The following is a 16,425-nucleotide window of genomic DNA, read 5'->3' as shown; positions in this document are numbered from 1 at the left end:
ACTGGGAAAATATCATTACTAGGTAAATTTACAAGAACATAATTCATCATGTTTGTCGAGGAGTTATACGCTTATTGATCCAGATGCAGGTTCGGAGTGATTTTCTGGTCTATCCAGTGAGTGCAGGAGGGACAAGGGAGGAGCCTGCAGGCCACTGGCTCAGCCTCACTTCCACATCTCCGCACCAGTGGGGCCCCCACAGGTCCCCACCGTCACTGTGCTTCACCAGTAGGTGGAGAACCGATCAGTGAGCCCCCCACAGGCTATCTGCATCACTGTGCTTCACCAGCGAATGAAGGATCAGCCAGTGGGGCCCCCACAGGCTCTCAGCAATACTGTGCTTCGCCAGTGTGTGAAGGATCGGCTAGCAGTGCCCTCACAGGCATCCAGCATCTCTGCGCTTCACCAACAAGTGAAGGATCAGCCTGGGGGACCCCCACAAGCCCTCAGCATCACTGTACTTTGCCAGTGTATGAAGGATCAGACAGTGGGGCCTCCACAGGCCTCCAGCATCACTCTCTCAGACATATTGATTGTTGATCTATAATGAACATGCACTCAACTATAGGGAGAGTAAACCACAGCCCTCAAGGGACCAGCCCCCGGCTCCCGGGGATACCATGGGGAGCAGAGCAGCGTCACTTGATGGTATAATAGACTGGTCCATCTTCTGCAGGCAGTATGCTACTGGCAGCTGTCCATGATACAGAGAGACGGCATGGCACGGGGTGGGGGGGATCAGCCTTCAGGAGAACGTAATCATAAAAGCTCCTCCCACTCAGGTAAATCATAATAAAATAAAATACAAATCCTTCAGCGGAGGGATCAGCCTGCTTTAAATGGAGCTCTGCATAAACGTACTGGACACACATACACACGTACGCACACACAGGTTTGTAATTATATCTTTGTGGGGACTCGCCATTCACTTCTATGGGGAAAACTCTAATCCCAACATGACGAGCTTAGCCCTGACCCAGCCCTAACCTTAACTATAAGTAACCAAAGAAAATAGGAGACTTTTGGAATTTTTGCTTTATTGATTGCACTGACAGATCTTTTATCATATTGTGGGGGCGGGCATTTGGTCCCCACAATGTAATACAAACATAATCCACACGCACACTCGTCACACTCACTGGACTGGTGCATGTTCACACCCATTCAGACCACTGGATCTGGCATCACTGTCCTTGTTTTCTGTTCTTGCCAGCATGTGACTCTGGCTCTGGGAGTCCCTGACCAACACACTGCAGGACGCCCCCTTCACTGTTCTGTATTTATACACAAATGCTGACACTCACCCATACACCCTTCAGCCTTTTGAACTGTACTTATCATATTTTGCATAAAAGATGAAGCTGTTTCTGAAGTCTGCTGCAGCCTCGGCGGTTCTGGGTGATACTTGACAGTCACTGCACCTCACTCAGGCTACAGCCCACATACACACACACACACACACACACACACACACACACACAAGCATGCCACTGTCCCGTCGGTAGTGAAGGTGCTGCCTCAAAGCTCACAAAAACTCCATTACCCAGAATCCCAGAGGATTTCCACATAGCAGGGGGCCACCCAAGCTAAACACTAATTGGGTCATCAAATCAGAGCAATATCTAGGCTGACAGCCGTTCAGGCCTGTGGCGTGCCGGTCATGTTTAATGAAGCTGGCTGAGCCGTAACGAGTCGTTTTTGATGTGCAGTTACATAACTGCTTGGTGATCTAGTAAACAAGTGCTAATCCAAAGTGATAAAGAATGGTGAATGCAGGCATGCAATTCCCCTGTGCCTGAGCTTTATCGAGAATAAGCAGCCCATTTTGTGAGCGGTAATTTCCATTATGTCACAGTTAGAGAAATTTGCCCCTACGCCTCAGTTGTGGTTTACAGTGATTGATGTGATGTACAGTGTCACTCATCACGGAGCCTGGGGGGGGCTGCTATGTTGGAAGCTCCCTGACCAGGAATCCCACCACCTTGCATCCTGCCCGCATAGCTCACAGCTCGCAGGAGATATTACTGATATCATTTTACTCTACTACAAAAGTTCCACTACGGTGCTCCTCAGCCAGCTGGACTATTTCCTTTCTAAAACAGCTGTCATCTTTGCCAGAAACTGCCGGTTTGGCGACAAACGGCACCCTGACCGACGTGACACAACCTAAACACAGCACCAAGAAGGACAGCAGAACTGTAAAAATAACAGCGAAGAACGCCCAACCCCACGAATACAGAATGAGTCTGAGCACCGCTCTGGCCGCAGTGGTCAGGCCTCTGTCCGCTCCGACTGCTCCAAGCCGCCATTGTGTGATCATATATCAAGGGACGCATAAGATCTGGGCTGAACTGTCCATCACAGAGACTGCAAGCCAGCACAGGCTGACCTTGTACTTCATTTTAAACAGCCGTTTGAGCGAGCTAAGGTGAAGAGACGGTGGTAACTGCTAAAGGATGAGACACCACGAGCTTTTACAGGACAAATAAAAGACCTAAAATGTGATAGATCCCACACGCAGATAAATATGCATGAATATACATGAGGACATCTGCATTTGGAAGGTCATAGAGTGTGGTTAGCCCATTACACAACAGGAGCCTTGGGAGCAGAACGCAGAGAAGGGAAAATGAGAGGCAGCAAGGGGCTGGAGGTTCCAGGCCAACACAGACAGATAGTCGGACAGGCAGACAGGCATGGAGAAAGACAGAAATACAAACAGATAGACAGGTAGGTATGGAGAAGGACAAAAAACAGACAGACGGATAAGCAGACAGACAGACAGGTAAATAATCAGATACATAGACTAGTAGGGAGAAAGACAGAAAAAGCAGACAAGCAGAGAGAAAGACAGACAGACAGGTAGGCAGGGAGAAAGACAGGTAAACAGACAGACAGCTGGACAAGCAGGCAGGTAGGCAGGCAGATAAGCATTTCCAGGGGGATCAGTTCAGCACACAGATGCACAGCCAGTTGGAATGAAGCTGTAGTCGATGGTGGGAAACGGTACAGTAAAAATGACAGTACAGTAAGGGAGCGTGGAGTTGATCTGAGGCAGCACAAGGCACAAGGCTGGGGACCCAGGACAGGATGCCAGTCTGTCACAGGGCAAACACTCACATACAGTCACTATGGGCACTTTTAGAGGCACCAATTCACCTGAACCACGTGTCTTTGGACTGTGGGAGGAAACTGGAGAACTGAGAGGAATCCAACGGATACAGGGAGACCATGCAAACTGCCCACAGAGAGCTGAGTAGGATATCGAAACCACAAGCCTCAAGGTCAGATCTAGGCATAAGCAAACTAGGCAGCTACCCAGGGCCCAATCGGTTAAATGGGGCTTGGATCGGTGAAATCTACGAAGGGACGCCCCCCCCTCTCTGATTGGTGAAATCTACCAAGTTAGATAAGAACTACCTGTGCTGTTGAAATGACCACAGCATGATCAGTCGTCGGCCTCACAGAAAACCAAAGGGTACAGCAGACATTTTATCTGCACTAACGGTATTTATACTGTTTGATCAGTAAAAAAGAGACGTGACAGTATCATGCAGTATATTTAATAACCTGTTTCATGATACTTTGGTCATGCCTTAAGTATTAACATTCAGGAAAAATATTATAAATATGAACTAGAAGGGGAAGTTTGTGAAAAAACTTGATGTTGGATTGAAAAAGCTAGTTATAGAAATTGAAAAGTGTGACAATGGCTGCAATTTAAATTTTCTCACGAAAAGCAATCAGTGAAATCTGATTGGCCGTGGGAGGCTCCAACCACTTTTCCAAACCTTGTACCCCAGTCACGTGTTGACCAAGTCTGCAAAGTTTGGGGACCCTGCCATCCAAAGTGTGACAATGGCAGTAGTTTAAGTTTTCCAATTAATGTCAATGAGTGAATTTTGATTGGCTCTTTGAAGATACAACCACTTTTTTTAACCTTGGACCGCAGTTACCCATTGTCTAGCTCTGGAAAGTTATGGAACCCTGCCATGAAATGTGTGACAATGGCTGCAGTTTACATTTTCCAATGTCAATGAGTGTATTTCGATTGTCTGTTCGAGGTTCAGCCCACATTTTAAAACCTTGTACCCTAGTCACCCATTGACCTAATGTACAATGTTTGGGAACCCTGCCATCAAAAGTCTGACAATAGCAGTAGTGTAAGTTTTCCAATTAATGTCAATGGGTGAATTCTGATTGGCTGTTTGAAGCTCCGCCTATGTTATTTTTACCTTTGACCGCAGTCACCCATTGACCAACTCTGCAAAGTTTGGGGATGAAGTGTGACAATGGCAGCAGTTCAAGTCTTACTAGAATAGCAGAAGATTGCAGGTTCGAATCCCTGACCGGCAAGGAACCAGTGAGGTACCCTGAGCAAGGCACCGCCCCCAAGCACTGCTCCCCCGGTAATGAATTAGCTGCCCCCTGCTATATCACATTGTCACATATGGGTTGAATGCAGAGAACACATTTCGTTGTTCTGCACTGTGTGCTGTGGTGTGTCAACAATGACAAATAATCACTAAATTCTAAATGATATAAGATAATTTTTAATGTCATTGTCACTTGGAGAACGAAATTGAAAATGCATAAAAAGTGTAATAAATATTAAAGATACACAAATTGTGCTGAATATTGCACTGAATTGCAACTTGCACAGAAAAATGCATCATTTATATAGATTGCACTAAATATACAGATTTCACTGATGAAAACTAAGAAATTTACTATAATGTTTTGCATTTAAAGCCATGATTGCTTTGGGATAAAAACTCAGACGATTTGTCCTGGTTTTCATGATGATGTAGTTTATAGATTTTCTATATATCTGTTCTCTGATTGGAAGAAATTTGGTGCAGGAGATATGACTGGGGTGTGATGTTTCTAAGTGTCTTCTTAATTTGTTGGGTTTCATACTGTCAGCTGCCAAAGTTTTCAAACATATAATATAGACAGGTCTCTCCTCATCTCCTACCACATTAACAGTGAAACCCGGAGCAAGATAGGTTTCATCATATTTCCTTTTTGGCTTCTTTTTCTGCCAGGTTCCGGCACTTGCTTCATGTCTCTCAGAAGCACCAACTGTTCTTTTCCTACCTGATAAATATCTTTACATTTTGACTCTTTAAGGCTCTGATGACAGTGAATGCAAACGGTACCGATGTGAATTTTCTGTTCCACTGTGAAAATGACTCCGATGTTAAACATCAGTTCTGTACGACTTTCCCCCAGGTCTCTTGCGCCCCACCTGTTATGGACGCGGCCCACACTTTTAGAACCACTGGTATAAGTGAACTGGAAAAATGGGGTCTTTGGCTCGACCTCCTAAAGTGATGGAGGGTGCGAGAGCTTATAATACCACACCCCCAATTCACGGCTATGGGACGATGAAGTGTGGAAAGTTTGTACTCCTAAAACTGTAAGAGGAAGAGCGTTTAGAACACTGGGGCTGAGAAAAAACGAAGAACAATATGTTGCTTTTTCAAGCCAACATAATAAATGCATTAAACACAAAATAAGTATATCGAGTAATTATGTTTCATTCTAAAATATTTCTGTTAAAAAAATTTGAAAAACTAAAATCGTATTCGCAGTTCCCAAGACATTGTAACTCGAAGCAGCCATCTGCAAATCTTTTCACAATCGATATTTTGCAATTCCTTCTGATGTAGCAGTAGATCACCATCATGATCTTCAAACTGTAGCTGACAGTGTGTGAGGAGCAGGAGAGAGATCTCTACTCAGTTCACTGTAATGAGTGACACTCACCTGTGAGCCCAGCAATGAGAAGAAACAGGAGCATCAGAGGATCCATACGTCTGTGTGTCACTGAGCCCAGATCTGTGGAGACTGACACTCACTGCCTCATCCTCTGTACCTTCACAGTCTCTGTCGATTCTATTCTCACACACAGAGGCAGAGTGAAGGTGGAGTGGACACTTTAAACAGGAAGTGACAAAACCACAAGGCTGAATATTTAGCACTTCAGTCACTAATTCTGCTTCCCTATGTGTTAGAGTTAAGGTACATTTATATTTATGTATTGCTAGTAGCAAATAATTATTTGTTGGATCTCTCTGTAGCCTTCAAGATTCATCTCTCATCTGGTTTTAATAATAACAATTGACATGATCTTGATGTCTATGAGTAAATTCTCTTTACATTTCCCCCAACTTGCTCTCTGTAGCTAAACAAAATGCAGCCACCAATAGCCTAGGAATCTTGTCCTAGCAATAGGACTCTTGCTAAAGAGCCCACAGATGGCTGAGATTGGTCTGGGCTAGAACCAGTACCCGCAGAGGCTTAGCCCACTGAGCCACCCCCTGCCCCCATGTCATGTCTGTTAGTCATTAATATAATAATCTAGACCCTAATGCAGGAAGCACTCAGTGCAAAGTGAGGTAAACAGCACATCAGTCCATTGCAGGGCACTGGAAACTGGATAAATTCCATGTGAACAGAGGAAGCCTGCAAACTGCACACAGACACAGTCATGGTCACATTCAAAGCCAGCAGTCAGCAGTGCTGGGATGGCAGGTGTGTGAATCAGACATCTAATATCAGGATAAACTAAAGACACAGAGGGACTTTGGGGAACCACAGCAAGACCAACAGAAGACATGGGCTTCTGACAGTAAGGCATCAAAATGCGCCACTGTTAACTGTTGATGTTTCATTGCAGTTAAATAACCTGCAATGCAGCCAAAGTGACTCAGCTTTTTTCTGCAGCTTCACAATTAAAGTGTGAAATAAAGAACTGAAAGGAAGAGACACTGTAGAAAACAGTGAGGGCCAGTACACTCTATCAGTGGCTATAATATTTACTTTTGGAGAGTTAGTTTGTGCACTGGTGCATTTTCTGTTTATCTCTGGTCTGTTGAAAGGAAAACATTTTGATGCTGCTTTAGTTTTTGCTGTAACAGGGGCAAATATTTTAATTGCATTGGGAATCTAAGTATAACAGAAAGATGGCTCCATAGTAAAATAACTGATAGTTGGTCTAAATGAAGATTAGTTAGCATGATGCAGAAGTTATTCTCCGAAAAGCACTTATTCTGAAAAGCAGAAATGTCGTCATACAGGATGTGAGTGTGAGACTCTGTAGAAACACTGTGTGCTGCATACAGAGGGTCTGACCACAGGCCTTTGTTTCAGTCTTTATTATGTTTTATACAGCTTTCAAAGTGCCACTGCAGTAGGTCCTTTTAATCTCTGTGGATCAGTCGGAAACAAGAGGTCTATTAGGAAGGTGTCTCTGTTAGTCAGGGGTGGGGGTGTCTGGGGAGGGGGGGGGCTGATCACATTGATTCACTTCACCTGGGCCTTATCAGCAGCCCTGTCAGACTGAGTGCTGTTTGTGTTTCTCTCAGCCCCTGACAGACAACAGGGGGTCTTACACAAAAAAAGCATTTCTCAGTTAGCTGGGATAACTTAAGCCGTAAGACAGGATTGTCCAATAGGAATGCTCCTAACCTAAACTTTTATTGGACAATCATGGTTTCTTGCCTCAAGAATATTCCTATGAAGAAAGACATAAGGACAATGTTAACCCACCCAGAATGGTGACATTAATATCTTGAAGAAGGGAGCAGGAGATCTACAGACAGATCAGTGCAGTGTCTACAGCAGGGGTAGCCAGTCTTATCCGCAAAGGGCCGGTGTGTATACAGGTTTTTGGGATGACCTTTGGGTCAGCTGTTCAAACCCAGGTGTGAGGACTCTTCAGCCAATCAGTCCTCTAATTAGTGATCTAATTATAGAGTTGTAGCAAAAACCCGCATACACACCGGCCCTTTGTGGATAAGATCGGCCACCCCTGGTCTACAGTAATGCAGACGCTGTAACATTCTTTCTTGGCAAAGAGGGAACTGAGCGGGAAGGCAAAGCTTTAGATTTCCAGGTTTATCTACGTTCCTACCCTCATCTATGGTCATGAGCCTTGGGTAGTGACCGAAAGAATGAATTGTGGATACAATTGGCAGAAATGAGTTTCTTCCTCAGAGTGTCTGGGCTCTGCCTTAGAGATGGGGTGAGGAGCACAGACATTCAGGAGAGGCTCAAAGTAGAGCCACTGATCCTCTGCATCGAATGGAGCTAGTTGAGGTGGTTCAGGCACCTATCTCAGATAACTAGAGACGACTCCCTTGGGAGGTGTTTCAGGCGTGTCCAACTAGGAGGAGACCCTGGGGCAGACCCAGGAAATGTTGGAAAAATTATATCTCTCCACTGGCCTGAGAACGCTTTGGTATCCCCCAGTGGAGCTGCAGGAGGTATGTGGTGAGAGGGAGGTCTGGGCATCCCTGCTTAGACTGCTGCTCCCATAACCTGACCCCAGTTAAGTGGCAGAAAATATATGGATGAATGGATGGACCGACTTCTAGCTTTAGTTTACCTCAGCTGAGAAATCCTGCTTTGTGCAACACCCCCAGCATTTCTTAATCAGCCATACAACTTAAGCCAAATGCAAGGATTGTCCAATAGGAATGTCGGTTACCTCCCTTCCTACTGGACAGATTTCATATTCGCCTTAAGCTATTTAACTGGGAAATTCTGCTTTGCGGAATACAGACTGTGCAATAGTGTCAATAAAGTACAAGCAATCAAGCAAGTAGGGAGCTGAGCAGTGCTGTAGGATTTATTGTGTTTACAGTTTTATGTCATGTATAGTATTACTGTATTTTTAGTACTGTATCATAACGTTTATATTTACTTTAAGCCATAATATACAGTTTTATAGCATGTATAGTATTAATGTATTGTGGTGAATGTCTCTGATGGTATTTAATGTCCTGGACCTACATCGCTGGAGGTAGATATCCTGCAGGTAGGGCAGTTCTGTCCTGGTGATTCTCCCTGTGCTCCCTGTCAGCCTCTGTAGGGCTCTGCGGTCCTCAGGGCTGCAGATGTCACACCAGGCAGCCATGTTGCCGGAAACCACAGATCCCACAGTAATGCTGCAGGAGGCTTTTTGCAGCGCAGGTCAGATTCTGAATTTCCTCAGCCTCCTCAGGTGATACAGTCGCCGCCCAACTTTCTGTAATAGGGTGGTTGTGTGGGTCTCCGAAGTACCGGTAGCCGGTGTGCTCTTCCTCCGCCCTAAAGGCCACTACAGAAACTCTTACAGGTGAAATACACTAAAGGCTGATAAGAAGAGACTCCAGCCAGCTGCAAGCTAATCAGTCTCGCTTTAATTACAGGTACAGATATGGAGGTACTAAGATATGGGGACATATCTGTAGAGTTTGTCAGTCCAGCAGACACTTCCGTCCCCCGGAGCTGATCGCCAGGATATCGCGACCTGTTAGAGAAGCTACATGCTAAGCCAGCGCTAACCCCGATCGGCCGTCTCTAGCATCTTCCGTGCGGGTCTGGCGAACAAAATGGATGAGCTCCGACTCCGGATTACATCGCAGAGCAGGTTTACGGAAGGCGATGCCGTGATTTTCACAGAAATACAGCCAAACGGCATCATACCCGACAGCGTCATCGATTTGCACGGACTCGGCGTCTTCAGCGCCGACAGATCGGCTACAGACGGCGGTAAAAGCAGAGGCACAGAAGACGCTGCACTAAATACTTCTATACAACAAACGACAATCTAACCATCCGCACTCCGTAATAAACAGACACGAAGATACGCGATTGTTGCACGTTTATTCGTATTTCTCCATTGTAGTTTGTGACGGGGCTCGAACAGCGCGCCGTCCTGTTTGCCGTCTGTTTTCCGTGTTCGCCGGAGCCGCCCCCGAGATACGGGAGCTCAGCAGGACCAAACCGCGCATACGGTTTGGTGAATGTTTTGTAAACGCGGTTGTGTTCCAGCTTGCTTCAGCACTGACGGGGTTTGGTAGTAATGGTTTACTCCCGAGGGGGTTGGGTTGAGCCTTATCTGATAATATGCACAAAGTGATGTTTTACAATACAGGTAATAATGTTTATTATCGGGAGCAGAGATGTGTGTGTTGAGGGGGGCGGTTTACTTTATACCAATCTATTGTGTGTAGAAAAGTATTCGCTATATTTATAAGTCTGTTTACTGGTATGGGCCACAGATGGGGCCATTAGCAGACAGGAAAATGCACACAGCCCCCCTCAACACACACATCTCTGCTCCCGATAATAAACATTATTACCTGTATTGTAAAACATCACTTTGAGCCTTTATCACAGCGGGGGACTTTATTCAATCCGACCTTAGAACTGAACCAGAACGTCTCCATCAGAGGAGAGAATACCTTGCATCATGTCTATGCTAATACTGCAGACACTAAGCAACCCTTTACCCTCCCCTGCATGGGACAGACTCTGACTGTTTTACTGCCCAAGTATCCAACCATCATCAAAGTGAGAAACCAGCAGTGAGCGACAGTCTGGCCAGCAGCTGCTGATTCCATTCTGCAGCACCAGCCTGACCACACAGATTGGACTCTATGTCAGTCCCATACCGACACTGATATAAACACATCCTCTGTACTAGATTATATTAACAGCTGTGTTCATACTGTCACCACCTGCAAAATAAGAATATTTCCAAATCAGAAGCCCTGGATGACCATTAAACTGAAAGCCAGAGATGCTGCTTTCAGATCCGACCTACAGCACATCCAGGGCTGACCTGGAGAGGGGCATCGAACCAGCAAAGCACAGCTATAAAGGGATTAAAACTTCACCGACACTCTGAGCTGTGATGCATGTGGCCGGGTGTTCAAGCCATCGTGGGATACAGACCCACAAATCCAGCTCCCTCCAGCAGCAACGCCAACCAGCTTCACCACTTCTGTGTTCTAAGCTTATGGACAATAAAGAACCTGCCACCAAAGCCCTCAGGCCCAGGGAGGCTGTGGAGCTCACTGTGGACTTCAGGAGACAGCAGACACAGCCCCATTCACATCAAAGGGCCCGAGGTGGAGCGTGGGTTGGATGGGTTACCAACTCGTTGTATGGCACACACACCATTCACTGACACATGCACACTTGTGGGCAATTTGGTAACTCCAGTTAGCCTCAGCATGTTTTTTACTGTGGGCGGAAACCACAGTACCCAGAGTAGACTCCACGATGACAAATGACACAACAAAATTCAGCTATTTAAGTAAATATTAATACATTTAATGTTTTTCATGGTTTCACAGTGAGACTCGACAGTATTTCCTTCCTCAGTGATAAGTTTAATCTAACAGGTGAAGCTGAAGGTAGTGCTGGAAATTAGTTTAGTCATGACTTCAAAAGTTACCCTGACAAGGGATTCTGTACAATCAGAGATGGAGCTGCTGGTTGGGCTGGTCATTGCCTGCTTTCTTGGACTGATGTAGGTCTGAATGTAAAGTTTCAAACTGCTTAATATATATTAATCTGTTATTAATGTTCACACAAAAAGAGCTTTAAATGTGTTTACACCTTATATCTCCCACAATGTGCTTCTGCGTTTGATTCCTCCTTGATTGGGTGGTAAAGAGATATAATTAGAGTGAAAGACAGACAGAAACCTTTGGGGAGCATTAATGTCAAAATGTCCAAAGCCTTTTGGTTGTGAAGTTCACTTAAATAACCTGTTACTCACTGTCCATCCTTTCAACCCCCTCTGTAGACTCAACTGAGCATAACTGTCAACAGAATTGCTGGGTTACAGTTAAATCAGGTAAAGGAATTTAGTGTGAAATTTTCCAGTCCAGGTTTTCAGCATCATGGACAGAAACCTAATGCTGCTTAGTGGGTTTTATCCCAGAATCCAAGTGCAGGGATATTTTCCTTTGATATTGAGCAGAAGGTATGTGATGTCTTTCTATTTACTTTTGATATGTCCTCTTTCCCCTTTATGTCTTATGTAAGGGCTGCGGTCAGCTGAGACAACCTGCTGTGTTTTTATTGCTGACTGAAAAGTGGGCGGTCTTGATTTTGTGTGTTACATCACACTCTGAGAGGGTCACTGATGGGTGGGCTCTGAGGGGGAGGCATGACCTGAAAACCGCAAACCAAATGTCTTGGGATCTTTAAATATTCTTGAGTTTCAATAATTACCAACACCGGAAAAATATAAAATACCAAACCATCAATTTATCAATCATTTATTAAATTAAATCAATGACCAATATTCATGAAATATCCATTTAAGAATTGATAACCAATGTAATAAGATTGTTTTCCTTTGATCAATATTAAATGCTGACCAGCAGGTGGCAGCAAAGCACGTGTGAAGAAGAGGCCATCAGCAGTACAAAGCACTGGCTGTACAGGTTCCCAGCAGACAATCCTACACTGCAGATCAACCTCTCTGTGATTTACTGACTCTCATGCTATGACTGTACAGACTGAGCAGGTCCACGTGAGAGAGGCCTCACTGCAGTTAGCATAACCATTTATTTTACAGCTCGTCTGTGTCATTCTGCTCCACAAAGGTCACCCCCCCTACCCAGCTTCCTCTAACACAGGAAGGTTGATCACAAAAAATAACTACAGCATAATCTGAAATATTAAATACATTTCACAGCATAAGCCTGCAGATACAACCTTGAGGTTTATTCAATTAATGCTAGTCATTTTATCAGGATTAACAAGCTTGTACATTTAATCACAATTCCCTAAGACCCATGGACCCTCCCTCTGCTTCTCTCTGATTGGATCCCCTCTTTCTATAGGTGCTCCAGTGCAGCTGAATGGCGATGATGGTGCAAATCAGATAAAACATACCAATCCCACCTTTCAGTACAGCATCCAGAACCTGCTCCCACCTGTCAGACATACAATACATCAGTGTGTCTGTAAGTCACATGTATGACATTTAAACCAGAAGAACAAAACAGTGAATCTATTCTGACAGAATTATAACCACCTTGATGATCAACAGCAGCACCAATGAGCCCAGTCCTATATACAGAGCCAGCTGGACCAAAGAGCTGAATAAGCGGGTGGATGTGAACAGTAAAGTCTTACATGCTTTATAGAAACACGGTACAGTCACATCTGTACTATTACACAGGACACATGTGAGGAACAGGAGACATTTCAAAGAACTTGAAAATAGCTACAGAATGTTAACTGCTTATAATGATTATTATATAATCTACAAGATCCAAACAACAATCCTCAGCAGCACAGGGTACAAAGCAGGGGCCCACCCTGGATGGGGTGTCGTGTCACATATTTTAAGTAAAATAAAATAGAAAATATGATCTTTATTCTCAACCACAAAAGGGAAGTTTTCCATTCCTGTGTGATCAGGTAAATGTTGCTAGCTGGACCCCCACACTACTGTAAATGCCGCTGAATGCTTACCTCAGTTTTTCATTATTCCCTCCATCTTCACCATGTGCCAAAATAAGTACTGTAGTGGAACCATGAGAAAAGACAGATAATTTAAAAAATGTTAAAAGCATGTTCTATTAGTCATAAAGATCTTTCAGTCCATTAATACAGGCACATAAAACTACAGCCATCCACCCATCTATCTTTTAACTGGTCATCCTGGTCAGGGATGCGGGGCCTGGAGCCGATCCCAGGCAGGACAGGGCATAGGGATGGAGTACATCCTGGACAGGATGCCAGTCAGTCACAGGGCACATAGACACACACTCTCTATTAGAGACACTAATTAGCCTGACTGCATGTCTTTGGACTGTGGGAGGAAACCCACACAGCCTGAGAAAAACATGCAAACTCCACACACACAGCAGAAGTGAATATTAACATCGAGGTGTAAAGCAACACCGCCACCTACTGGGCCACTGTGCCATCCATCAATCCATTTTCTGAGGCTGCTTGTCCTATTCCGGGTCACAGGGGGTCTGGAGCCTATCCCAGAGGCTATGGGCACCAGACAGGAAACAACCCAGGACGGGGGGGGGGGGGGGGGGGGGGGGAACCCATCACAGGGCACAGTCACACACCATTCACTCATGCATGCACACCTATGGGCAATTTAGCCAATTAGGCTGGTCCAATTAGCCTCAGCATGTTTTTGGTCTTTGGGGGGAAACCGGAGAACCCGGAGGAAACCCCACAATGACATAGAGAGATCATGGAAACGCCACACAAACGGAACCCAGGCGGAGACTCAAACTCTGCTTTCAGAGGTGTGCAGCAACAGTGCTAACCACCATGCCACCCCAGTAAAAACTATAATCCAAATAAATATACCGATTTAACAACAACTGAAAAATAGGGGAACTTATATAGTAATATAATAATAATAACTTATTTCTCAGTGGTTAAATGAGATGTTTCAAAAGGCAGCTAATAACATTTAAATTCACACTCTTTAGCTTTGAACTTCAGATACCATGGTAAACACAGCCACCCCCCATACACACACACACACACACACACACATATATTATCCCCAAAAAAAAGCTGACCCTCTTCCAGAGTGAAACTGTTGAGTTCATTCAGTATTTATCTATTTATATTGAAACATAAATAATTTACAGGCAGATTTTAAGTAATAACTTACATTCATTGCTGGTTGTGCCTGTGCCTGTCTGATTGACAGTAATATGAACTGGGATCTGCAGGTTTCCAGCAGCACACCAATACCAGCCAGTGTCCTTCCTCTCCAGTCCCCTCATTGTCACACTGAAGACTTTATTTTATCTGTCATCCCTGATCAGGACAGGCCTCCCATCCAAGCTCACAAATCTCTCTGAGGCACAGGAGCCCCCGATCTTACACCATAACTTCACACTGTCACTGTTTCTATAGCAACACTGAACAGTGACACTGTCTCCTTCTACACCCGTCACCTCCTGTTTGTCCACTGACAGCTCTGGGGAACCTGAACACACAGAATAGGAACAAACACTGTGATATTAACAAAACAATAAAATATTTATAACTGTAAGTCCTGACAGCATGTGTATATTAATGTTTGTCCAACAAACGGACATTTCTTAACATACTATTTATCCTATTTAATCACCTGAATAAGCCTATTTAAAATGACACTCTTTTCATTTATCATATTACATGAAATAAAAATGTAGAGCCCATTCTACTTAGGTAAAGCTACGGAATATCAAAATATTTTTTTCCTTCAGCTTTTGTGTTAATGTTCTTCCATTGTAAATGAATGACATGTTACATCCTGTGCATGTCATTGGCTACAGTCTGAAGTACAAACATCTTACCTTCAGTGACTGACAGGTAAACCTCATCTCCAGGATCTGAGGCTTCACTGATCTCCACACCACATGAGTAATAACCAAAGTCCCTAGCTGTCAGATTGTTGATGGTCACAGTGAAGACTCGCTGGTCAGGATCATCTCTGACTGACACTTTACCCTCCTGTGGAGAGTGTGTACTATCGGAGTACATGACCTCCAGTCTTTCCCTCTGCACCAGTATTTCACATGAGTTTTATATCTGTCACCATATAAACATGGGATGGTGACAGATCCTCCTCTCTGTACAGACATATCAGTCAATGTGAACACACCTGCAGGGACAGTATGAAAACTACCAGGATGATTAACTCTCACTCCCTCTTACACCATTTATACACATATTAATAAAGAGTCTCTACCAGTCCTTTTAAAATTGCTTTGGTTAAATTTTATGTTTAATTTCACTGTATTTGTAAAACTCAAACAGTGTAGAAATGACTAAACTATCACTGAGTTTCATAATTAGCATGCAAATGTTTGTCGATTCATACTTATTAATATATGTAATATAAACTTCAGTAAATATCAGCCAAACTGGTGCTGTACACCTTCACATTTTCCATAAAATTTATACTTGAAACTAACTAAAAACTACACAAAATGACATTTCTTACTTGTTTAACCCCCTGAAGTCGCCCATTTAAACTCACACTGTTTCTTCTCCCAGGACTCATTTATCATTCAGAACTAAAAATACATTTGGACCCTCATTTGCATAAATAAAATGTAAGATTGGTCATTTAATTATCCCTGTTAACTATGTGTAAAGAAAACACTGGCAGATTCACCCCTTTTGAAAAAACATTTAAAAATATTAAAAATAAATATGTTATTGTCATTGCAGTTCATACAATGAATATGTGTATTTATTTGTATTAGGCATATATGCCTGAAAATAGTGATCATATGTTTGTACAGACATCTTACCCTCAGTGACTGACAGGTAAACCTGATCTCCAACATCTACATCTCCAAAGGTCTTCACACCACAGTAGTAATAACTAAATGACATGTTACATACTGTGCATTTAATTGGCTACAGTCTGCAGTACAGACATCTTACCATCAGTGACTGACAGGTTAACCCAATCTCCAACATCTGAGGCTCCACTACGCTTCACACCACACCAGTACCGATCAGAGTCCCCAGCAGTCAGATTGTTGATGGTCACAGTGAAGACTCGCTGGTCAGGATCATCTCTGACTGACACTTTACCCTCCTGTGGAGAGTCAGTGTGTACTGTGGAAGTACATGACCTCACAATAT

General features: G+C 44.0%; 1 protein-coding gene across 24 annotated transcripts in view; it reads right to left on the bottom strand.

Annotated features, from left to right (window-relative positions):
• The window catches only part of LOC125740819 (CMRF35-like molecule 1), a 243,944-nt gene extending 228,336 nt beyond the window's left edge, over positions 1 to 15,608 (bottom strand). For 23 of the 24 annotated variants that reach the window (XM_049012491.1, XM_049012502.1, XM_049012501.1 and 20 more), the window contains exon 1: positions 5,773 to 5,906. In XM_049012491.1, coding sequence (XP_048868448.1) covers positions 5,773 to 5,818 — 46 coding nt within the window. In that variant the 5' untranslated portion in view covers positions 5,819 to 5,906. Of the gene's footprint in view, positions 1 to 5,772; positions 5,907 to 15,312 lie in introns of those variants that run through there. The other variant, XM_049012508.1, reaches the window with a different exon arrangement.
• Between the last annotated feature and the right edge of the window lie 817 nt (positions 15,609 to 16,425).

This window comes from Brienomyrus brachyistius, chromosome 4, assembly GCF_023856365.1.
Source record: "Brienomyrus brachyistius isolate T26 chromosome 4, BBRACH_0.4, whole genome shotgun sequence".
Lineage (NCBI taxonomy): Eukaryota > Metazoa > Chordata > Actinopteri > Osteoglossiformes > Mormyridae > Brienomyrus > Brienomyrus brachyistius.
The sequence above is the reverse complement of the archived record's forward strand: the minus strand, read 5'-3'. Positions and strand labels throughout refer to the sequence as shown.